General features: G+C 44.3%; 2 protein-coding genes across 4 annotated transcripts in view; one reads left to right on the top strand and one right to left on the bottom strand.

Moving 5' to 3' along the window:
• The window catches only part of mus301 (mutagen-sensitive 301), a 36,735-nt gene extending 34,370 nt beyond the window's left edge, over nucleotides 1-2,365 (top strand). For both annotated transcript variants that reach the window (XM_075880247.1, XM_037420364.2), the window contains exon 19: nucleotides 1,361-2,365. In XM_075880247.1, the coding sequence (XP_075736362.1) occupies nucleotides 1,361-1,429 (69 nt within the window). In that variant the 3' untranslated portion in view covers nucleotides 1,430-2,365. The remainder of the gene's footprint in view (nucleotides 1-1,360) is intronic.
• On the bottom strand, nucleotides 1,444-23,835 carry LOC119170054 (calmegin). 2 transcript variants are annotated; one of them, XM_037421080.2, is made up of 14 exons: nucleotides 23,682-23,835; nucleotides 23,256-23,330; nucleotides 23,008-23,117; nucleotides 22,430-22,488; nucleotides 15,189-15,253; nucleotides 15,026-15,102; nucleotides 14,011-14,164; nucleotides 12,494-12,623; nucleotides 10,033-10,331; nucleotides 9,688-9,921; nucleotides 8,794-8,934; nucleotides 5,606-5,728; nucleotides 3,103-3,333; nucleotides 1,444-1,735 (listed from the first exon to the last, which is right to left on the bottom strand). In XM_037421080.2, the coding sequence occupies exons 1-14, from the start codon at nucleotides 23,718-23,720 to the stop codon at nucleotides 1,670-1,672; spliced, it is 1,803 nt and encodes a 600-aa protein (XP_037276977.1). In that variant the 5' UTR covers nucleotides 23,721-23,835; the 3' UTR covers nucleotides 1,444-1,669. The 2 variants fall into 2 exon arrangements, with proteins under 2 accessions (XP_037276977.1, XP_037276978.1); XM_037421081.2 differs by lacking the exon at nucleotides 23,682-23,835 and adding an exon at nucleotides 23,534-23,642.
• Between the last annotated feature and the right edge of the window lie 1,716 nt (nucleotides 23,836-25,551).

The raw sequence follows: 25,551 nt of genomic DNA, 5'->3' as shown, positions 1-25,551 counted from the left end.
ATCTTTTCATCATATATTCCCCATATAAAGCACCGCCATCCAGCGGACATTCGAAGGACTAAACGAGAGGTGGCACACGCGCACTTTCTTACGGCTTGCGCTTCGTGTCAACTTCCCACCTTCAACCACCTCGAGCTCATGGTATATACTAGTTCACTGTATTCATGGCACTGCGGCCCAACGCTCGCTAAACCTTTCTAAAACCTAGGAGGTTACACCCAGCGAGTATAACGTAGCAACCCTTTCTTGTCAGATCGTGCTCAATGTTAATGGCTGCTAAGGGGGAATGAGAGACAGGAGGATTCGGCCTTTAGTTAACGCGCACGCTGCGAATTTGTTATTGTTCAACAACGCACAGAAGAAATCTCCCACCGGCACCACCTTGCAGGTCAAAATGCAAGACTGGTTACACACTACGACTATTGCGAGGGACGAACGGGTTTAAGGAGCTTCGCCCCTAAAAAAAAAAAAACTGATATGCGGACGAGCTGCGTCGCGGTTGGATATGAGTCGCGTCTCACAACTTAGTTTTGATTGTTGGCGCACATCGCAGCCCTCAGCGCTTTTGGCTTTCACAATGCTTATGAAGTCTCGCGTCGTTTTGCTGGTGCACATCGCAGCCCTCGGCGCTTATGGCGGAAGTTACGTGTGGGCGTCGCTATAATTTTACCCCCAATGTCGACATCGGTCTACCTGTATTTATAGACATGGAATGGGTCTATAGCAAGTGTTTTGCCAATTCATACCGACCACCTATGTGGCCAAAACAATCATGTGATGGGCGAGAGTGCCATTAGAGTACTTTAACGTGCCATCATTATGGCTGCACATGAAAGTTTGTGCCGCACATTAGAATTTCTCGAATAGAGGCCTGCTGCAAACATGGCAGTGCGTGAAGTTATACTATAATATAGGACCAAGTTTTAACAAGACATAAGCTGTACTGCAAGAGAAAAGCGTTAAATTACCTTGACTCTCTCAGTCTATTCATCTTTTAGGACTCTATATCATGCTAAACCCGTGTGGTTGCATGGGTACCACTGTAGCGTTTTGCTCAAGGTTGCCATGCTATGTGCCACCCAAGGCTTTCTTTTGCCTAATAGTATGTCATATAAAGGGTGTTGCATAGGTTCAGGGCAGATTGAAGATGACAAGATTGCTCTGGAAGAATAGTTTCTTAAATAAATGCAATCGTTCATGGTTTCGAGGACCACACTCCTGCGCACACGCACTTCCGGAATGTTGCGTTTCGTTAAATGTGGCCACGAAAACAGCAGCCTGTATTGTGCTAGTGTAATATGGTGTGATCATTTCAGTTCCTGCATATTGTAAACAAGTTCTTGTTCTGAACTCTGTGCAGTTGTTACTGTTGAAGAAAGCCGAGGATCTTCAGGAGCAAGCAGAGCAAGTTCTTCAAGGAATGGTGTGATGAAGGAAGGTGAGTACAACTAAAGCAACCTTTATTGAACAGTAATAAGTATAATAACTTAAGTTGCCAAGAAGCACACAGACATGCACACACTCACACCACAGTCTCAGTCATACGAACACTCACTGGTTGATGCCACTACTTTGCAGGCACCCAACCCTCACGGAGAAAAGCAGTCCAGTCAGCTGCTACCAAGCCTTTGCCGCTGGGCAGGGTACAAAAAAAGTTTCACACAGGGCGTCACTCCCTTCGGGGCCTCCGTCGTCGTGGTGACCGCTTCGAGTCCCCAGCTCCATCCTCGCCATCCTGAGAAGGGGGTGGGATGGCAACTTCTCAGGTCACATATTCTCAAGCCACATAATTCTATGCATGGAAAACAACAAAGTTTAGCCAAGGTGAACGAGACACTACTGCGACGTCCATATTTACATTGCGATAGTTAGGCTCTACGCCAAAGCTTTAGAAAACAATGCTGCTTGCAGAGAAGTGGCAATCACTGAACAGTGTAGCACTTTGATAGTTCTGCCTACACTGCCAATCGTGAGAGAATAATTCGCGTTTGTAGCTGGAATCGTGAAAGGCTGTAATGCAGTCCAAAATAGCTAGCAATTACGGATAACTTGTACTAGCTGCTCGTTGGAACAATTGTCGGGAAGCAGCTGGCCAACAATGTTTGGAGTTATGAAACCCTTACTTTGCAAGTTAATCATCGTAAGTACAGATTATGCACGCAACAAAGAGAAACAGTATTCACAAATGTGTTAATGTTTGTGGAACATATGTTATTGTTTGTTACTGTGAGTGTTTATACATGTTAGTTTTTTTGTTATTTATTTGACTGTTACATGGTGTGACAACTATTTACTATTGTACTTAGGTTGAATCCAAAATAAAGTGCAACTGAAAGAAGTGCAGTAGTCATAGTACTATCCCCACTGAACGTCTCTAGTAGTTTACTTATTCCTTAATTTCAATGGATGAATATGGGTAATACAATTCCTGCCATTTTACATGCCAAAAGCGCTACATGATTACGAGGAATGCTATGGCGGACAACTGAAATTGACCACCTAGAGTTCTTTTAATGAGCTCCTAAATAATATACACTCCTCCATGATTTCACCTCCTCCGAAAAGCGATCACGGCAGCCAGGATCGAATCTTGACCTTTGGTTTAGCAGCCGAGAAACCTAACCACCATACAGGCCGAACATTGGCGACACAAATGAGCCTTAACCCCATCTCTTTCTTATTAGTCATGTCTATTAGCAATGAAAGTCTTAATGGCTACAGTTGCCTTCCTCGACTGCCTTTTCTTTGTGTACAGCATGCTTTGGCACAGGCTTCTCGTGATGCAATATCAAAAGAGAATTTAACATATCTATTCCTAATCTGAACTTGGGAGTCTTTTCGCTCGCCAGATGAAGCGTTGTTATAGCGGACTTCACATGGCTGACATGGACGTGACGATAGCTTGTTCTGAAAGCTCAAAAAGAAGATTAAAATAATTTCTTTATGAGCTTGCAGCTTGAGGCTTCCCACACTAAAGGTTGCCACTAAAAAGGTCCCAATGCAACATTTGACTGATCTTTTAGGTATAAGGATGCCCCACAATCTTGATCGCCACAAGCATCATGCACATGCCCAAAGGTCAGGGCCTGGAGAGGAACGCACCACCCCATCTCCTTCCTCGTTGCTGCTAGCAGTGGTCTCCTTGTCGCCAGATGCCGCATTTGCGCTGTCGGCACCCTTGGCCCCTGGTTCCTCGTCTTCAACTTCTTCCTCCACTTCCTCTATAAGCGCAGTCCCCTGTTCTTCAGCTGCAACTGGCTCCGCCATTTCCTCGGCCACGGGGGCATCGTCGCTTTTCTTGTGCTGCGCGGCAGCTGCAGACACTTTCTTGTCCTGCATTTGATACACAGGCAGTTGGCGACAACACAACCAGGGCGAGTTCAGATCAGAGTGCATGCATGACAACGTAATATAGTGCAAGAGCAGAATCTAATAATACAGACATGCATCACTTCACCTGTGAAGTCAGCCTATGTGTTCAAGATCTACATGTGAGCCAACACCACGCACATCTTTCACTGCCTTTTGCTATTTAAATTATAATGTTATGCTTGTATTAATAGTTATAATGCAACTGACTTGAGGTGAACAAAAGCTGAACAATTGCATTTGTAATCTACAACTTATTGCTGAAATTGTCGATTACAGATGCCCTCAAGGTGTTGCACACGTTAAGGCTAAGCTTCTCGTGAGATGCATCAATGCACGTTTCCTACGGGAACAAATAGCAACAATAAACCTTTGTGGTCAGATCCCTTTGCCCACCTTCCGTCCAGTCTGGTACAAACATATACAAAAGAAATCAGAACTGAAGTAAAAACAAGTTTAATTACTCATTTAGAGATGACTGATATACAATCTGAAAAATAAAAAAAAGCGGATGTATCAAACGTAAAAGATCTTTTGGAGCAGTGCTCTACGACGAACCACTACGGTCGTATGGTGCTGTTGGGAGGCACCACAAAGGGTTAATATTTGGCATGTGCGAGCATTCGAGCATTTGGAACACTTGATTGGGTATTACAGCATTCAAATTTGCTTAAACATGAATATAAATTTTAAAATCTCCAGCATGCTGAACGAACAACTAAACATGTAAACTGTATGTAACCACCTTGTAAAGGTAGCTTCACTGCAGTGGAGGAGTGCTGTACAGTGAATACGCCTATCCAAAAAAAATTTGCACTGCCGCAAAGCCTCACTCTCCATATTATACCCCAGCATCCAATAATCATTTCTAAAGTTTAGAAGCTTTTTATACTGGCTTGTACGTTCTACAAGCAGTAAATTTTAAACCATGAAATGCATAACATATTTTACAGGTTATCACTAGCATGCTTTGAATCAAAAAGACATTTGCACATGCCTTGATTAAATTTTTGAAAATATTTTGCAGGTTAGATGGTTCATCATAAATATGCACATGTTTCTTTATAATTTATGATGTGCACTATTCAAATTCAATTGGACGTTATTTGACAAAATCACTATTGGCTTCGAATTCACTTCAAACCCAAACCTAAAATTAGCCCCGCCGCGGTGGTGGCTAAGGTACTCGGCTGCTGACCCGCTTGTCGCGGGTTCGAATCCCGGCTGCGGCGGCTGCATTTCCCGATGGAGGCGGAAATGTTGTAGGCCCGTGTACTCAGATTTGGGTGCACGTTAAAGAACCCCAGGTGGTCGAAATTTCTAGAGCCCTCCACTACGGCGTCTCATAATCATATGGTGGTTTTGGGACGTTAAACCCCACATATCAATCAAACCTAAAATTACTGCTCGCACATGCCTAGTTAATACTATATGTCACACTTCACTAGCCTTGTCTGACGACATTTTTGTAGGCTTGAATTTGTACTAACAGCTGCTAGTTACAAGCAATATAAATGTCTTCCACAGCATCCACAAGGAGAAACAATGGCAGTGCTTTAATAATAGCATCTACATGCTGTGATCCCAACCAGAGCAAATGCTAGTTACCCCAACTTTACGTGAATGTACAATGCAAAACATGATTTTATAAGTGGTAGAGATTAGAAAAATAGTATCGCAATGCTGGTTGTATCATTGCCAAAAATAGCGTGAGCTTGGTTTTGAATAAAGTATACAGGACAAAATAATGGCGAAATCAAACAAAGCGGTAAATGTGCTACTACAGCAAAACCTCGTTGAAATGCACAGCCCTGTTACTCTCCCCCCCCCCCCCCAACTTTGTGCTACGAAACATATGCACCATTTTTCTCCACAGGGTTACGTGCTTGCTTTCCAGTTTTGTGTTGCAACAGTGGCACACCACAAGTGTGGAATAATGGCACTGCAAGCCTGTTGGAAATAGTCTGCTAAAACAGTCTCAACTTGACAGGTTTAAAACAGGCTGCCCGTTTGTTTTTATGCGACTTCTGCAATCACAACCACACACTTTTCTCTACTTTTTTTTTCTACAGTCTTTTTTTCTTTCTATAGTTGCCTAAAAGACAAAAGACTACGTTGTTTGATGTACATTCAAGTTTGCTCTGGCTCGTTCTATTCTTTCTGGTGCTCGATGGCACCTACATCCTGAAGGATGTGCAATCGACACATGCCTGCATGCTGAGGCTCGCGAGCTCACCTGTGAGCTGGAACAGCAGAAGGTGATGATGAGAACTAAGGGCAGTCCCAAGACTATCACGTAGACAGCCCAGAGCCACGGGTACTTGTTGGTGTACTTGACGAGCCGCATGAACATGCCGTCCTATGCAAGAAGCAACGCAGCAAAAGCCCTAAGCACGAGGCTCTCCTCTGAAGCACAGCAGGTACTACACCAGCCTCTATATGAAGCTGGAAACACAGTAACCTTCGTTTTTCTTCCGAGAGATTATGCACCTTCTGCTTCTTTATCATCACTCAAGTTTTATACTGCGTAGCCATTTCTTGGTCTACATCATGCAATAAAACACTTGACATCATTGCTTTTTATATCCACCTAGAAAGATGATAGCAATGATTATATACATACTGCAATTGAACAAATGCTTTAATGCAAAAATGAGCAGCTTTGCCACCTTTTTGCAATCAAAGACTGCAATAAACTGGTCATGCAAGAATTTTGAGTGTTCTTGAACACTATGATCATTCAGCAAAGCTTCAGTGCCTTAAGCATGAATAAAAATGAAGGTTACTGTACATAATTACTAACAATCTTAAAGCCGAAAGCATACTACAAGCACATATACACACACACAATAAAGAAGAAAGATCAGGCAGGGCTATTGAAACAAACAAAAACGTGAACCTGATGGTGATGCAAAGCTTGCAGTCATGTCTAAGCATCAGTGCTGTTTTGATGGTACATCACTACAAAATTTGTAGCTCTTGCTGGATGATCTAAAGCATGGTGTACAACAGCTTTTTTCATGTAGCACATACAGGCTACCTGCCGAATAGGCTACCTCTTGTAACATTCCCCAGATGTAGTACAAGTAAAGTCCCACGGGCAGGCCAATGTAGGTCACGTACAAGCACCAGCAGAGGCGCCGGTACTTGCGATCAAGCCTCCCAGTCGGCTGTAAAGAGCACATTCAACTACACACACTAGAAAGAGGAAACTAATCAAGGAGAAAGAAAAAAAGCTAGGAGGAAATGTCGCACGATTCCACTAGCCTCAGTAAGCTAACGTTCTGTGACACCACCTGTTCCTACCAGTGCTCGGCACCTCCTAGGTATAATTAGGCCCCTGCAGTGCCAATACCAGATGCAATCACACTTTCCTTGCAATTTTAATAGCACTTGCCCTATGATGGGTCCAGGGCCTACTTATCCCTTAAATTTTTGTATGCCCAGGTTTCAAGGTTTTCACGTGCTGCTACCTTCTAGTTTTTTCCTCCTCGAAATCAATGATATCACTGTTAAAAAATGCCATGGTTGCAAAAATAATGGGAGTGACTACTCGTCACTCCCACTGGCGCATCACTCCCATATACAGCCGAACCCGCTTATAACACGAAAGTGTAGCGATAAATGGTCTTTATACAAGTAGTTCGTTGTATATGGACTTTCCCATAAGAAACGTCCACTTAGCGATCAAACCGTTCCTTTTTCCTTGTGTACATTTATTAAAAAGTGCTAACCATTCCGCTGAGAAGTTGGGCCTTTTGGCATGTTAATCAATATCCATTATCTGTTCAAAAGTGAAGAAACAGACCACGTTCGCAATGAACTCTCGCTGTTCCACTAAAGCGCGGGACCACCATGTCGTTTCCTCGGCTCTTGCTATTGCATGCCGGGTAGTTTTCAGTTCAATATATGCACATGTTTGTGCGTTCTTCATGCATGCTTAACTCAGGATCATGCTCAGGTTCAGCGTGTAGCCTATTCGTTTAACACAATAAAGGCTGATTTTGCAAGCGACCTCGCACGACACAGCGGTGAATAACTTGTGAACGGCAGCATGATGCACTTGTACCGCAGTCACTTTGTCGAGCAGATATCCTCAGACGACTGATAAGGTTGGCGGCGATGAGTCGAAATTGCATGTTTATCGCCACTGGCTACTTCGCGATCACTGTTTTCTGATGCTTATCCGTTCAGGCATCGCCGCAACTACGTGGAAGTAGTTATCAGTAATCGACCGGCCTTTTCTGTTATTGAAAGGTAGCAAACCTTTTGCGGCATGTTGTGGTGTCAGGACGTTGAGCGCCACAGTTAACTTTTATGCGACAAAAAGTTATCGCTTCTCACATATATGGCTTCTTGCATTCGGAGACATAGTTGATTAATTAGTGGTGGTCGTAGATGCCGATAACGTCGGAAAAGTTGGCTGTACGACAGCTGACTAAGTCTTCATGCAGCCTCCTATTTCTCTCTTTCCTCTCTTCCGTTCTGCCGGTAAAGAAACGCTTGGAAAGTGAGAGACCTCACTCGCAGCATCCGAAATCTGCGTGCGGTGCTTGCCACGATTTGCAATATCTTTGTCGCGATAAGTCTGCGGCGGGGCACGCACGAGCGTGCGCTTATCACATGCTTTGGAATGCCTTTTAAAAATTTTTTTTTTTTCACTTGGTGTGCGCCATATTTTACCGCAACAGCGTCTGAAGTGTTCGTTGTAAAGGTAGGAGGCTTTGAAAAATGTTCTTTGTATGTGGACTCGGTTTCAAAGGGCATCATAGGAAAATCGTAACTGCACCAAAATATAGTCATTATAACCGATAGATTGTTATATGTGGGATCATTATAAGTGGTTTTGACTGTATACCGACCCGACACAGCACGTGAAACTTATGTCTGGTGCAATACTTTATTTAGATACTTGTATGTACTGAACTGTTGCTCTTACTGGGCATTTTTATTTCCTTGTATAATATTACATAGTCTTGAGTACATGAACTTGAAAAGATTTCTTGAACAAATAATTTGAACACTACCCTGACCACTAACAACTGGATTTATGTGAGGATCGAAACTAATGAAATGTAAAGGTACCCTATCAAGATTTTATAAAATTTAATCAATAAAAACTACGCTATAAATTTTATCAGCTTTCTAACATGAAATGCAGAAACCGAAACAGCAACTGTTGTAATACATTACTGACAAGCTACAGAACTAGACAGACAATGACATTGAAAAAAAAAAAAAAAAGATCACCACACAAGTGCTTGTCTTTCCTCTGCCCACATCTGTTCAGTGCTGTAGATTGTCAGTTCAGAAGCGCCACAAACTCGTCCAAGTTTCTCTTCCAGCAAGGAATGTGACAACCTGTTTGGTCCCGTTGACTTAAGGACCCTAGTATACATGCACTCGATGAACAGCAGGACATACCGTTTCAAGGTCCCCAGCTTCCTTTTTAAGGACCCAAGTGTCAGCAGCCCACTGGTCGGCCACCACAGTGTCATCGGTGATGATGATGTTGTCAAAAAGGATTCCATCGGACATGGACCAAAGCTCGAGGCCCACAGCTGCCTGGAAGGAAAAATCATTTGGCATAATAAAAAGGTACTACTGCAACAAAATCGCTGGAAACTCTGCAACATATGTACTTTCACAAAAGAGCTTTTGATTCAATGCACAGTATTCAAGCAGTAAGGGTGTGCGAATATTCGAAATTGCAAATATTTTTTGAATAGTGTTTAGATTCGATTTGATTCATACTAAAGTTTTACTATTCGATCTTCCCAAAGACCGATACAGTGAACGTTTGATTGACAGTGGCTCCTTCAGATTTTCAACAGGCTTCATTCCGACACTCGTATTTGAGGGTCTGCTATGGTCACAAATGTGTTGATTCAAGAAAATGCTGGTTCTAACATGGAGATTATAGATTTGGCAGAGGCGAGGGCTCGCTTAATGCTCTTTTGAACCATAAATTTGGGCAAGAAGTCTGAAAAATGGAAGGCTGAAAAATTTTAGCATTCAAAATTTTATAAGTTCATATATTACACGCACACACACATTTGCCTAAGCAGTTTTAGGCGAATGCATAAGGGACCTTGCGAGTTTCGTTGCTGCATGCTAAGCAATATCAGTTGAATGATCTTTTAAAGGCACAGTGTCATCAAGACAACATTGGGGTGTGTCATAGCAGAACATCCCATAGCCAGCCCTCTACCGCAGTTTGTACGGCACCCCATTTGCACTGTAGGCGATTACTTAAACAAGTATTTCATAGGGATAACATTTCCCCAATACTTTGAGCTACTGCAGAGATGAACTCACAATGGCAGTCATGCGGAAGGGATTCTGGTCTTCAAAGAAGTCTGGGTTGGGGATCTTGCGTGGCTTCCACTTGCCCTTGTAGTTCGGGTTGTCAACAAGCGGTGCCCTCCATTTTCCCTTGTAGCGCGGGTTGCTGATCATGGGTGGCTTCCACTCTCCGCAGCCCACAGCTTCGCACTTGGGGTTGTTGACCAGTGGTGGCTCCCAGTCACCGTCCATGTCATCATCCCAATCCTAAATAAGAGAAAGGGAAACTGCAGCAATCTGTATTGCATCTCCATGCAATAATACAGGTTACAGCAAAAAACCCTTCCAAAGATGTAACAATACATTCGCAGGTCTCACCTTGGGCCGTTCAGCCGTCGCATCTGGCACCAGCTTCGGCTCGTCATCGAGCCAGCCGACAGGCTTCTTGGCGTCGGGGTCAGGGATCTCTCGAGGTGCATCCTCGTCCCAGTCGTCGGGCTTGACCGCATTTGGGTCGGGCACCTTCTCGCGCTCGTCCCAGTCTTCGGGGCGTTTGTCGTTGGGGTCTTCCACTTCCTTCGGGGGGTTGACTGGTGGCTCGAAGTCCTCCAGGAGGCTTCCCTTGGCCTCACTTCGCTGATCCACGAGAATCTCAAACTTGTTGTCAGGTGACAGCACTGCCAATAACAAGGCCCAGAAGTTCTTGCTGAGTAAAGCAATGCCGCAACAGCAGACCTACCACTGCTTGGATCATCGCTAAGTGCTTGATAACATTACATGCAGGATCCTTTTTTTATATATAACACGAGAAATAACCATGTTAACTAATAGTGCCAGTAACTTTTGAAAATATTGTAGTAATTGCTGTAAAATATCATCTTTATGGGATGTGCAGATATTAACTTTACAAGGTAATCATACTGCTATCAAGTTGGTTGATCAGATTCTCACGGAAAAAAGACAATGAAAATGATGATCTTCCACATGGTTGCACTACAGGGAAAATTGAATGGCTGCACATGGGCTAGAGCAGTATTTCTCCACCATGAATGTGTCTGGAATCCCTTGTGGATTGGTGGAAGTGATGAGGGACCCCTTGCAGCGGAGAGGAGAGGTGGGTGGGTAGGTAGTTAAATTAACACAATTGGAGCGAGAGACAGGTGCCTTTCAATGCTACCAAAAACATCAAACGTGCCACATCAATTGACTTCCGACAGTTCCATCAATATGTGCACAGTCACACTTAAAAAAAATGCTGGTGAGCGTATCGCGGATCATAGAAACGGCTTTGCGGACCCCCATTTGAGAACCACTGGGCTAGAGCTTCCGACTAACTGGTGAGGTCAACATCTTGAGCTCGACAATGTTCATGTCGCATGAGAATGTTTCAACATAGGCATGTAAAACTGAGCGGGTCACTTACAACATGCTTTCAACCTTTTAATACAATATACAGTGCTATATACTATGAATTTACATCCTTTAATTAACATAATAGCAGCGTGGTGTTTTTATTTGCCTTCTCATGTCAGTGTTTTGTTTCGCACTACGTCAAAGATGTACAGATGATCAACGGACAGTATATATCAAATACCATGATGCTTCTCCGCACCGCACCCCCTCTTTTTTGTTGTTGTTGTTCTTAGTTATCAGCAGCAGCTATTTCGGAGACTTAAGTGGCTTTGTTGTCCAGAAATAACTGAAATAATATGTAACTATGCAAATAACTATGTAACTATGTAGTGATATGTAAATAGCTGAAATAATATGTTATGAAATAATATGTATTTCGTTCCATATTCGGGAACATTATTAGTAATTCAATTCTGTTCAGGAAATTTATCCTTCAAAACCCCCTGGTTTATAAAGAATTCTAAATGTCCAGACAAGGTAATAGCACCAAAAGAACATCCAGTACGACTGTTTGAACAAAACACCCAGGCTCTAATGACTATTTGCTTGCACTGCTGGGACTGCCAGCCAAATGTCCTGTGAACTACTATGTTGCTGCCTGTAATTTGTCCTTTTGTGTAATCAGTGTCGACTACTTTCTGAATGAGGTGCCAAAAAAAGAGCAAGGTTGCCAGTCATTCAGTTAACAATGGTACGTCCACCATTTGATGTAAGTCAAAAAAAAAAGATTTTATGAACCCCCACGTATGATGTCAAAGGCAAAAGTATGCCTGTTATCTTTATACAACCTGTTATTATATATGGGGCCATAAGTTGATTGCGCTTCAGATATGCTCAGAAAGGCCTGCGTTGCGATACACCTTCCAGATGCCTAATGTACAAAAGAAGTAGTGAACGGAAAACATCCATTCATCCCATTAGCAAAAGGTCCCACATTGTACACATATTCAACATGGCAGAGAATGCTTTAATTTGCACTTAACACTGTTCATGTTGCCTCAAAAATGGATTGAAAGACCATGCCACTAGTGCAAGGTGAAAGACTTAGCACTGCTTCGAAGAGTTGGGAAAGGGCATAAATGAGCAGATAGCGAGAAAAGACTTCAGTAAAACACAGCAAAATCTCGGTAAATTGAATCACCGACTGAGCAACTGCCTCTAATTTGCTCGCTTAAGTATTTGTATGCCTACATGCCTGTGCCCCTAAACTCCAGTTAAATCGAACATTTTTCAGGTTTCATTTAGCAAGGTTCTACTGTACTGGTTTGCTTAGTAAGAGTTGTTTTTTTATAAGAGTGGCACGTAGTTTTATCAAAACTATTGTACTCTGTATAATCAAGTAACTTTTTACCCACATTATTCATTTGCTCACAAGCGTACCAGGTTTTCACATGTTCACAAGTGAGAAAAGCAATGCTGCACTTGCCTAGTGTGAACAGATGTGGTTTTTTGTCCTTGAAGATTTCGTCAAACTTTGACACACTCTTGGACTTCTTCCAGTGCTTCTCTTCATAGCTGCCGTTCCGGGGGTTGCGATGGCGAAAGATGAAATGCAGCTGCACAAAAAAAGGAGTGCAGCTGAAATCCCACAGCTACAAAATACTAAAACTACTGGATAGCTAAAAAAAAAAAACGCACAAGCACACTATATGCTTACACATTTTTTTTCTCGCTAAATGCCTCACAAAATCGACGAGTTTAGAATTGTTGCAGCTACTAGATTCTTCAGCTTTCCTGGCACCTCTGCAAATTCAGCAAATTCATGCCAAAATTTCTGCATGAAAAGGGTCAAGAAGTGCAAGTCCCGTTTTTGTGCACGCAATATTGTTGAACAAAAAATCTCCACATCTCCGTCATAGGTGGAAATTTTAAAGGCTTAGGTTGCAAGAACTGAAAGCACAAGTGGGATCAGTTAAAGTGTGTAGAAGCCTTAAACTTTCAATCTGGTGACTTGTTGAGATGGGCAAGACTAAGGCCAGAGAAGCTAAAAGAGTGTGACGAGTACCAGTCACATCTACAGCCTTACATCTTCTGGCTTTATTCTGTAGGGACTCAGTATTGGTAATACCGCTTTACTGAAAAGGGTTCCCCACTACAGATGCATATTCAACAATTGGGCATAGAAGTGTTACAAACACTAGTAGCTATGGTCTCTTGAGGATCTATACTTAAAGAGTCCAATCAAAATGGCATCACACCACAACCAAATGTGCGAGACAGAATGCAGAACAAAATGACTTTCAGGAGAGTCCATTTCACGACAACAGCCTTCAGTGTAGATATTTACGTCAACAGTTATATTTAGCATCAAATATTAATATAAACCAAAACAAGAGAAGGTCGATAACAGCACTGGTAAGCACAAGAGCAGCAGAAAAAATACATAAAAACATACTGCGAACAACTAGAGAGAAAACTGCCAATCCAGTCCATAAGTTTAGGATTATGAAAGAAAAGGCCAATGTTGTATTGTAGTTAGCAGTGACCAGCAGTCTAGAATGCTGAAGTCAAGTTTAAGAAAAAATGCATCAGCATGAACCTGTACACCATGATCCAATGCTTTAGCAACATCGAAAGTACACTGAACCAGCAGTCTTGCTGTTTACACCAAGTACACTGCCGTTTGTATTCCAGATGATCCATTTATAAGTTTGTAAATGATTATCAGGGCCACTTGCTTCTACTTTTGAGTTATATAGCATGAAGTTAAGAACATTAAGAGATGCAGTGAGCTCATTAATAGCAGATACAAGAATTCTGAAATATATTCGCAAAATCTGCAGAAAAACTAAGGGGCCTCAGTACAGACAGGTATTTAGCATAATAATATATTTTGCAAAGTTGTAAGATGAAGTTGATATATAAATGCCAAGATTTCTTTTTTTTCGAGATGCAACCTTAAATGACTTGTTTGAGTAGCAGGTGATTGTGCAAAACATTTACCTGATGGTCAGAACCGCACTTGTCCGGTCCGAACATGATGGTGTATGGGGACTTGTCATGGAACTGCTTCAGGTCTTTGTTCTCGTCCAAGTTGGAAAGGAGTTTTAAGTAGGCTCCGCCACAATCCTGGCCTTCCTGGAACTGCACTTCATACCTGGCACACAACGTTAAGTGAATGAGTGCTCAGTGCCAAACGCCAAGTGCAGTCAAACACCAAAACCTGAAGTGGACACGTAAATTTCTGCAAATTTTGACAGGCCTGAAAAAAGTTCAGTCAGTTTCTCACTGAGTAATTATCAGAATCTAAAAGAGCAATTAATAGAAAAACAATTCTTTTGTACTAGTAAATTGCATTTTTGGAATACCAAAATCACGATGCTCATTTCAAGAAGATGCTCGCTAAGCGAGAAATCGCACGAGAAAAGGATACCTAGAAATTACTACACAAATAATGATGGTGTTCCTGATCAGTAAAAAGTGAAGTACATTGTCATTTAAGGAACTATATATAGACTTAGCTTAGCAAGTTTCAGCAAACCTCATTAACCAATAATGCCAAATAAGACAAAGTACACTTTGAAATCTATGAAGTCATGCACGCAGATTTCAGCGAGAAATTAAAACACACGACTTTCTCCTCTACTGATAAATTGTATTGGTTCTCAGAGTACTGTTTATTAATCTAAACTGGATTGCTGTTTCGCATTAGTGTCCCTTTAATTTTATAGGTTCTACATTGCTACATCATATTTTGTAATGAAACTTTGCTTAATCATTACAGTGTTACTTTAGGATCTGGGAATTGACAATTTCTGTAACATTTTGTTTTTAAATAATTTTTATCTCCAAACTGAACATGGTAAAATGTCATCGACAGCAAGGGGTTCTCGACAACCTCAAGCAAACCTCGCTGGTCACAAAACAGTGTAGTTATAAAACCGGCGTGCCATGTAGCTACAAGACCGCATGCGTTGAAAATAAGCGTACACTCCAATTGGATAGTGGGAATACTCACTGAAGTACGAAGGGTTTGTGGTCGAAGGTAAATGGCTTGCTCAACTTTGACGCAATTGCATGGTGATGTGCTTTGGACTGTAAAAGACCAGGTTAATCAAATCGATGCACAGATCACATTGTATTATCGCGTTGGACAAAACAGGTCAAACCAAACTGTCTACCTTGAGGACAAGGCCTAGATCTCCTCTCAAGTGGCTTTTGGAAGACGCTTCCACTTCCCATTTCCCTGAAAACATTACACAGGTTGCGTCAGGTGATCTCTAACCAAGGATTTTCAATGAGTTCACAAAAATGCTACCTTTGTATAAATCAACAGCCAATAATCTTTCTCCCACTCAAGATATCTGCCTTCTGAAAAAATTACCTCGCAGGTCATTAAAAAAAAAACGGCAGCAAGGGTAAAATGACAGCTCGCAATGAATTTGTGCGTACAATGCAAAACACTGCTTAACTTAATGACTATTTAATCTTAATATTAAGGGCATGTTCAGACGATTTAAAATCTGAAAAATGCCATCACATAGCGAGAAAGGGCAGTATAAGCAAGGCAGGCAGCTTGTGCATTGTTCCCTCGTTCCACTATTTCTCTATACAGAGTGTGTTGGACACATAGCTAAAATGTACGACCCCCGATTAGATTAAGTCTTCATGTAAAAAAATTAGAACTACAGTTCATGTGAGATGCAAGCTACAGTACAGGCAAATGTGCTAAGTTAGACCTGCATATCCTTAACGGATAATGCGTAAGTAGTAATGTTTATCCCATAATGTCGCTCCAAATTAAGACAACGAAGCCTGACTGCTTTTGGAAGCTGTGGTACAGATGCTGGTCACAAATTAAAGAACTAACCACGTGCAGTGGTGACAAAGTGATGTTACCACCAGCTGCGTTTACTTTGTGCCTAACATGACGACAGTTTCTCTGTGCTACATGGTTTATGTTTCGTGTATAGAAATAAGCGGCAAATAATAATAATAATTATTTAAAAAAAAAACGCCACGCCTGCGCATAAGGCACAGCACAGTTACAGCAAGAGCTAGAAGAGCGGCCTTTCAGAGCCTTTTCAAAACACTCATTGGGCAACTACTGCAAGCACACTTGCTTGATACCCAATAGGGCATTGATAATAAACTTTTGGGTAGCAGGCCGGCATTAGCTATGCTATTTTTTGTAATTCTTCTGAGAAGCGTGGTATTCGCTAAACACTTGCAAGGAATTTTGTGCAAATTGTCCATGCAGTGGCTGACGATGATGAGGAATTATGGGTGAAGTGGGTACCATCATCATCAGCCTGACTATGTCCACTGCAGGACAAAGGCCTCTCCCATGTTCCGCCAGTTGACCCGGCCCTGTGCTTGCTGCTGCCAATTTATACCCGCAAACTTCTTAATCTCATCTGCCCACCTAACCTTCTGTCTCCCCCTTACCCGCTTGCCTTCTCTGGGAATCCGGTTAGTTACCCTTAATGACCAGCGGTTATCCTGTCTACGCGCTACATGCCCGGCCCATGTCCATCTCCTCTTCTTGATTTCAACTATGATATCCTTAACCCCCGTTTGTTCCCCAATCTACTCTGCTCTCTTCTTGTCTTTTAAGGTTACACCTGCCATTTTTCTTTCAATTGCTCGCGGCGTTGTCCTCAATTTAAACTGAACCCTCTCTGTAAGTCTCCAGGTTTCTGCTCCGTAGCTAAGTACCGGCAAGATACAGCTGTTATATACCTTCCTCTTGAGGGATAGTGGCAATCTACCTGTAATAATTTGAGAGTGCTTGCCAAATGTGCTCCACCCTATTCTTATTCTTCTAGTTACTTCAGTCTCGTGGTTCGGCTCCGCGGTTATTACCTGCCCTAAGTAGACATAGTCTTTTACAACTTGAAGTGCACTATTACCTATCTTGAAGCGCTGCTCTTTTCCGAGGTTGTTGTACATTACTTTCGCTTTCTGCAGATTAATTTTAAGACCCACTTTTCTGCTCTCCTTGTCTAACTCCTAATCATGAGTTGCAATTCGTCCCCTGAGTTACTCAGAAATGCAATGTCACCGGCAAAGCGCAGGTTACTAAGGTACTCTACATTAACTCTTATCCCTAACTTTTCCCGTTCTAGGCTTCTGAAAACCTCCTGTAAGCATGCGGTAAATAGCATTGGGGAGATTGTGTCCCCCTGCCTTACATACTTCTTGATTGGTATTCTGTTGCTTTCTTTATGAAGCATTATGGTAGCAGTTGATCCCCTGTAGATTTCTTCCAGGATGTTTATATATACTTCATCAACGCCCTGATCCCCCATTGTATGCATGACGGCTGATATTTCTACTGAATCAAACGCCTTCTCGTAATCTATGAAGGCTATGTATAGTGGTGGGTTATATTCTGAGCATTTCTCTATTACCTGATTGATAGTATGAATGTGGTCGATTGTTGAATAGCCTGTTTGAAATCCTGCTTGTTCCTTTGGTTGATTGAATTCTAATGTTTTCTTTACTCTGTTAGCAATTACCTTTGTAAATAGCTTGTATACTACAGAGAGCAACCTGATCGGCCTGTAATTATTCAAGTTCTTGTCATCTCCTTTTATTTGTATTAAGATGATGTTAGCATTCTTCCAAGACTCTGGTACTCTTCCCGTAAGGAGGCACCTCGTAAATAGGGTGGCTAGTTTTTCTAACACAATCTTTCCTCCATCCTTCAGCTGATCTGATGTTACCTGGTCCTCACCAGCAGCTTTACCTCTTTGCATGCTCTCCAAGGCTTTTCCGACTTCGTCTATCATTACTGGTGGGGTGTCATCTGGGTTACTGCTAGTTCTTATAGTATTAAAGTCGTGGTTGTCCCGGCTACTGTACAGATCTCTAAAACTTCTCTGCTATTTTAACTATCCTATCCATATTGGTAGTTATTTTGCCTTCTCTGTCCCTTAGTGCATACATCCGATCTTTGCCTATCCCAAGTTTCCTCTTCACTGCTCTGACGCTTCCTCCGTTTTTCAGAGAGAGTTCGATTCTCTCCATGTAATGCCTTTTTACATCCGATACTTTACGCCTATTAATCAACTTTGAAAGCTCTGCCAGTTCTATTTTGTCTTTTGCACTTGAAATTTTCATGATTTGATGCTTCTTAATGAGATTCTTCGTTTTCTGGGAAAGCTTGCCAGTGTCCTGTCTAGCAACCTTGCCTCCAACTTCCACTGCACACTCCGTAATGATACTCGTCAGATTATCATTCATTGTATCTACGCTAAGGTTGGTCTCCTCACGAAGAGCCGAGTACCTGTTCTGAAGCGAGACTCTGAAGTGAATATGCGCCACAGTTAATAGGGGAACAAGAACACGCTTACAAGTTTTTTGTAATTGGTTGGAGCATTGGACGGCCCACTCGTTACGTTATTCGCACTGTGTAACGACTGATTATTCTTCTGCTGTTTTAAAACGCTTAATAAGTTGTTCAACGCGATTGATTTAGCGACATCAAGCCTGCCTAAGGCAAGTTTGCCAACAAGCCACAAGCACCAGCGTAGCTCAGTGGTAGAATACTGGGCTGGCACCCAACGGACCCAGGTTCGAGCCCCACTGAGCTTCATCGATTTACATGTCTTGGACGGCTTCGGACACCGGCGCCGCATTCGTTTTTCTCGGGGTCCAACTTGTGGGGGTGCTGACACCCCCCCTGTAAAGTTGTCTGCGCCGCGTGGCGCACGTGTCTCGCCCCAGGGCGTTATTTCGGTGGTGACCACCACCGGGCGATAGATGGCGTTGTGTTCGCTCTGAGTACCACTGTTGGTAGAGTGGCAGCGCCGGTGGTGGCCCCTGGCGGAAGGCGGGCCTTGGTGGTGGGCGAGCGTCTTCTGCGCGTGGCGGCTGCCGCGAACGGTTGTCTGTAGCGTGGGCTCCCGGTGCTCGGCACCGCGGGCTTTGCGCCGGGGTCCCACGTGGAAGGTTAGGCGTTGGCGACGCCGCCTTGGGTATGTGCTAGTGTGTTGGGTGTGTTAGTGTGTTTTTATCATGTTATTGTGTGTTTAGTGCGTCCCTGCATTATGTTGTTTGTATGGTTTAGTGTTAATTGAAATTGTTGTATCATTCGGCGGACGATATCGTCGTCTAAATTAGTTAATAAATGTATGTATGTGGTGTGCTTGGTACCGATCGTGTTCACTGTGTCCGTCACTCCAAGAGCGTGGCGTGGCGGTGCGCGCGTTCGCCTCGCCGAGACCCCACACTGGCGCCCAACGTGGGGCTCTTGGAGTGTCGGACGACAGTTCTTGCGGTTCGGTACAGGGATTTTGTTAGAGCCGGAGTAGAGTAGGCCTAGGGGGGACTTCTTTGCTAGCGTCGGTGGTGTGCTTTGTTGAGAAGCGAGGGGATTGGTTTTGTAACGTGTTTCAATTTGTCGGCAGGTTGACTTTTTTTTTTTTTTTTTTTTTTTTGACAGTTCTTGCGGTTCGGTACAGGGATTTTGTTAGAGCCGGAGTAGAGTAGGCCTAGGGGGGACTTCTTTGCTAGCGTCGGTGGTGTGCTTTGTTGAGAAGCGAGGGGATTGGTTTTGTAACGTGTTTCAATTTGTCGGCAGGTTGACTTTCTTTTTTTTTTTGTGCTCGCAAGTGTTCTTATTTTTTGTTGTTAGTTTTCAAAAACGTTGTTGAATTAGGACGAGAGCCATGCGGTCCGCATCCTGGGGTGAGCAAGGCCTAGAGCACGTGGTTTGTAGGCCAGGCCCGAAGCGAGTGAGTACGGAAGCCTCGTGGGTGGTCCGATTTTCTGTAAATAGCTTCTTCTATCTCTTTGGGCTCAGGGAGCCGGGCGTCGTTGCTGACTTGTATTGCGGCTCGACGCCGGGGCGTCGTGACACCGCCCGGGGCGGTGGACGCCGATCGCTCGGTAAGCTGCTGTGTGCGGCGAGCGATAGGGCCACCTCACAGAGTGGACGTCTCCTCGCGGCTGCCTCTCCTGCGCCTAGGCTGGGTGCTGGGTGGATGCCGGTTGTTGCCGAGCGACTCATTAGGCCTAAGGCTCTGCGCAGCCGCCTGTCGCACGTGGCACAACTAGGTGGATCGTAGCGTTGAGGTGTTGCGCTCTGCTTCCCTCACTTTTTTTTCTTGTGAGCACGAGTTAGGAAAAGTGATTTTTGTTTTTATTTTGATGGGCGTCTCGGCCGCCACCGATGTATTAGCTAGCAGTACTAACCACCGTACCACGTGGCCGAAAAGCCCGAAGCTCCCTCCCCTGGGCCGCGCTCCTTTGTTTCTTTCGAGTTTTGTTTTTTGTTAATGTATTCAGCGGGAGGGATGTCATCCACGGCCGGCTGTCCTGCGCATCGTCAGCGTCGCTGGCCAGGAATGCGGTCGTGAGTTCGGGCGATGAAGATGCCCGGGACCTGCGCAACTGCCTGCAGTCCGGCGCCCTCGTGAGTGCTGGTCGCAACTGGAAGACGTGTCGGCGCTAGCGACGGATCGTCGCGCCGACGGCAACGTTGCTGTTGCGGGGCCGGTACTGAGGTGAAGTCTAGCCGGAGAGTGCAGCAGTGTCGACCAGCGGCGGTGTCGTGGTGCAAGGACATTATGGTCGTGCGATATCATTTTTTTGTTAAAGCTTGTGTAGCTAATTTCTGATTTCGGGATATGGTTTGATTTAAGGTTGGGGGAATGTGGGGGTGCTGACACCCCCCCTGTAAAGTTGTCTGCGCCGCGTGGCGCACGTGTCTCGCCCCAGGGCGTTATTTCGGTGGTGACCACCACCGGGCGATAGATGGCGTTGTGTTCGCTCTGAGTACCACTGTTGGTAGAGTGGCAGCGCCGGTGGTGGCCCCTGGCGGAAGGCGGGCCTTGGTGGTGGGCGAGCGTCTTCTGCGCGTGGCGGCTGCCGCGAACGGTTGTCTGTAGCGTGGGCTCCCGGTGCTCGGCACCGCGGGCTTTGCGCCGGGGTCCCACGTGGAAGGTTAGGCGTTGGCGACGCCGCCTTGGGTATGTGCTAGTGTGTTGGGTGTGTTAGTGTGTTTTTATCATGTTATTGTGTGTTTAGTGCGTCCCTGCATTATGTTGTTTGTATGGTTTAGTGTTAATTGAAATTGTTGTATCATTCGGCGGACGATATCGTTGTCTAAATTAGTTAATAAATGTATGTATGTGGTGTGCTTGGTACCGATCGTGTTCACTGTGTCCGTCACTCCAAGAGCGTGGCGTGGCGGTGCGCGCGTTCGCCTCGCCGAGACCCCACAAACTGGAAGCTCCACCCGCAGGTCTGGGATCGCTCGGACGCATGTTCATTGTTCGTGTGCCTGGCGGCCTGCGGGCGGCCCGGGACCGCCTGTACAATTTCTTTCGGGCAGCTGGCAGACAACAGCGCGGTGCGCATGCTGTGCGGCCATCTTTAAGTTAGACACGGGAAATTTTCGATGCGCTCTTGCTCTCTCTTTGCTTTTCTGTCCACTTCTCGCATGTTTCTGGATTTCGCATTGTTTGTGCACCCAGTTCTTGTCATCAATGTTCTGAGCCACGTCGAGCATGTGCGTATTTCCGAAGGTCAGGCAAACACGCGTTATACTCGCTAGGAGAAACAGCGGTAGAATGACTGCGCCGGTCTACGATGCGCACGCGCTCGAGTAGTTCACTTACAGTAAGTTGCATCACAACAAAAATAGGTATAATTCACTACCTAACTGCTGTTTAGGTTGGAATTGGGTCAGCGTTGTGGCCTGTGTCACAGCTACGGAGGGAGCGGACGGCATAGCCTGGCATAGCAGACGCGATAGCGGATGCAGTCAGCATTAAGCGCGCAGATGGCCCGAGGCCGCTCGGGCTGGCTCGGGACGTTTAGATCACGTGCATGTGCCGTAGCCGCCTGTGAGCCAAGGCGTTCGCGGGCCATCCGCGAGTGATCCTGGACTTGGTAAATCGATGAAGCTCACTGTGTCTTCGGTGCTAGGTTTGCTAACGAATCACAAGCACCGGCATAGCTTAATAGTAGAATACTGGGCTGGCACTCAGCAGGCACAGGTTTTGAGCCCTACTGTGATTTTAGCGCTAGGTTTTTTTTGCTAACGTGCTACGTGGTTACGGACAACTGCGCGTAACCCCAGTTGTGATCTCATAACAGCTTTCGCTGTAAAAAAGCACAATGTTTTCTTTCTATAGGGGCCTTCAGAGTAATTATATATACTTTGAGGAAACACCTAGATTACTTGCACAGTTTATACAGGTTTAACACAGGTGCAATGAGATGCTGACTGTTTTGAACAATTACTTGAAGTGATGCTTTGCTTTTTGATGCACTAACGTTGTATGCACACAGCAACCAAAGCATCAATGTCGGGCAAATCAGCTAGAATGATGCAAGTCACGAAACGCTGCCACAAAAACAATTTTCTTGCTTTTGAGAACCTCATTCAACAAACAAGCTTTCAACGCACCATCATATTTTGCTAGACTTTCTTCTGCTCCATCCTTTTTCGCTTCAGACAGCACCCACCTGGGATACAGGTTCAAAGAACAAAACAGACTGGCGTGAATATGTTATATTAAAAGCATAACACAGTGGACACAGGTGGTGCAAAATGTATGCACGAATCCTGTTATCGCACAGTGATTGTGAGCACGTAACAATATATTGCCATGCGTAATACCAATGTAGCTGCAGTGTCTACTTCACACCTCAATTACATTTCTGCAGAGACGCGATGACCTGCACAACACGCATGACCGTGAGTTGCACATTATAAAACGCACGACGATGTAATTTAATAAAACAGGCTTTTATTAAATTAAGGTGCAAGCCCGGTTTAAATATTACGGTACCATATTCGCCACGCCAACTTGAGGGTTAAACACATGTGCCAACATGCGGGCGCGACGTTATCTGCAGTACACATTCCTTCCTCCATGGCGGTACAGTACAAAAACGTTGCACTTTCATTCATCTATTACCTGAATAGATCTAATAGAGGTACTGCGTGAGAAAGTAGGAAAAAAAAGAAATCGGTTCACTCACCGTTCTTTGAATGCCTCAACATCGTCGAAATGTTCCGCAATGTGAGCAAATCCTACGGGTTTTGGAATGTTATAAACGATAGCTTGAGGAGTTTCGGTTTTCGGCGCCGGCTAAAAGAAAAAGGAAAAACGTTGGCCCAACGCGAGTTTTATTCCTGTTCGGACCGCTAACGAGATTAGGCAATTTCCGCAATAAGCGGGGAGGAAAAGAAACAACCAAACAAATGACAAAGAGAAATCGTTACAAACCTTTTTCTCTTCTGGGACGCCAAGCGACCCCGGCAAGGCAAGGATGACCAAAAATGCGCAGCCTAGATACATTACCTGTAAAATCGCAACACCCAAAGGTTAGCAGAACTTCAAAAAAGCCAACTTTCTTTCCGGGCGATGTTGCAACGGACCTAGCCATGCAAGCTATTCACCTTTAAGCACAACCAACAAAGATATGAATGATAAGAAAAAAAGTCCGGAGGATATCCGAAGGTTCACGTTCGGGCTCGCTAAATCAGTTAATTTCAGCCACTTACGAGTAATCGATTACACCGGAAAATGGGCTGCACTGTAATCGCAGTAAATTGACGCTGTGCTCGCCGATGGCTGTTGAGGGCGCGGGCCCAACACGGCAGCCTAGTCGTAGAACGCGTCCAGCGAAAGTGTTCGCCGAGAACAGCTTACCTGAAGCTCGCGCGGGCACCTCATCCCAGGTAAATGCATCTCAAACACTCATAACCGGCTCGACCACGCCGATTCCAGAGTATTCCCTGTTTCGTGGAGGGATCCTATTGGGCGCTGGGTGAATACGAAACGGAGACGCTTATTAGTTGGCGGGATCAGACGCGCGAAAATTACGCCACGCGCTGACGCGAGGGGCGGTGCGATCAACAGCGTCGTAAAGCCCTTGGTTTTATTCTTGCAGTTGTAGTTTCGTTTACGATAAACACACGTTCTAACTGCGTGTTTGCAGTTCTTTCAACACTTCTCTTTGCGGTAGGCCACCTGTTCCTGAAGTGTGTTATCACTTGCTGGTAAACTTCCTGTTAATAATCTGTACAACAGAGACGAGAAATTCGCGCGAGGAGAGAAACATCGAGACCGAGATGACAACAAGGTAAAAGTTTACTTCATTGTCTTCTTATAAATCATTTGTTTAAATTTTTTCGGAGTTTAAGATTGCTAACTTAAAGCTATTTTAATGGTGATGTTTTGTAGCGTACTTTTCAGTTCTCCTGATTAAAAAAAAATATTGCCAGCTTTGAGTTTTTGAGCTGGCCATGTACGCCTACAGAGTATAGGATACACACAGAATTATTCTTGTTTTAAGATTCTCAAAGGGAAAATAAAAGTGAGCCCGTAACTGTCTGCATCAGAGTGCGACGCCTCAACAGTAGCTTACAAGGGATAGGGGTAAGGAGGGATTAAAATGATAGGATTAAAAGGTATATATAGGGATAGGAAGGAGAAAGCGAGGCACAGGGACAGTGAACGACAGATCTAAAGAGAAGATAGGAAAGATGGACACTGTCGCAGGAGTCGGACTCGCTTGACGGATTCCGTGCCGACCGGTTGTGCCTTCGCGATCTCCGACGTCAGCGTAGCTCTTCAAGGCATTCTATGACGCTATCGTGGTCGTGGGTGGCCATGTGTTTCGGATTCATATATGTCGAGGCCCTCGTCGGCCGTCGTCTAGTGCGCCACGTGTTTATTGCTCTTCCATTTTTAGATCTCCCACTCTCATCAGATCGCCGAAAAGTAACTTTCTCGAATCAACTACATGCTTCCGGTCACGTGCGGAAATTTCGGCGCGAAGTTTAAAAATTAAACTCCAACCTTGATTTCCTACGCTAATAATGGACATATGACAGTGAAACACATGGCATTAGAGTTCTCAGAGCGCAGTTTGTCAATCTAAATTAAGCCACTGTTTCTCTTTAGTGTCCCCTCGAAGAACCCCAGAAGGTCGAAATTTATGGAGCCCTACGTACGTCTCCTATAATCATATTATAGTTTTGGGCCGTTAAGCCGGAATATCAAAAATACTTCTTTGTTTTGCCCTCGGCCGTACATGTATATATCGTCAAACATCATTGTATAGAATAACAGTATAGGTTGTCTTAAACCAAGAATGCCCTTTGAATGAATGATATTAACGATACATTTATTTAGAGGAAGGCGACGACTCCTGCCGCTGCTGAATATTAGCTGAGTGGCAAGAATTAGGGGATTGTTCGGCCCCTGTCAGTCTTTCTTGTTTCAGTTTATGTGGTCTTCGGTACGTGTTCGATTGAGCTGTTTTCGCATCAGCCGTGGAATCTCTCCTACCCTACTAAAGTACTTAACTGATAAATTTAACACGACGGCTTCCTGTCTCACTCATTACCTTTCCTAGGGCTTTTATGTAATTTTTACTGCAGGTGTTGAATGTCGGATATCCCTTGTGACAAAGAACTACGCAGCTTTATATAAGGCGGCGAGGACATGCAGAAATAAGTGTCTGAAATTGAAGATTGTCTGGCGTGGAGCTATTAGTCATTTCACGGTGGCACAT

Source organism: Rhipicephalus microplus, chromosome 2 (assembly GCF_043290135.1).
Source record: "Rhipicephalus microplus isolate Deutch F79 chromosome 2, USDA_Rmic, whole genome shotgun sequence".
NCBI classification, from domain to species: Eukaryota; Metazoa; Arthropoda; class Arachnida; order Ixodida; family Ixodidae; genus Rhipicephalus; species Rhipicephalus microplus.
Note: the sequence above shows the minus strand (reverse complement) of the source record. Positions and strands in the feature narration are given on the sequence as shown.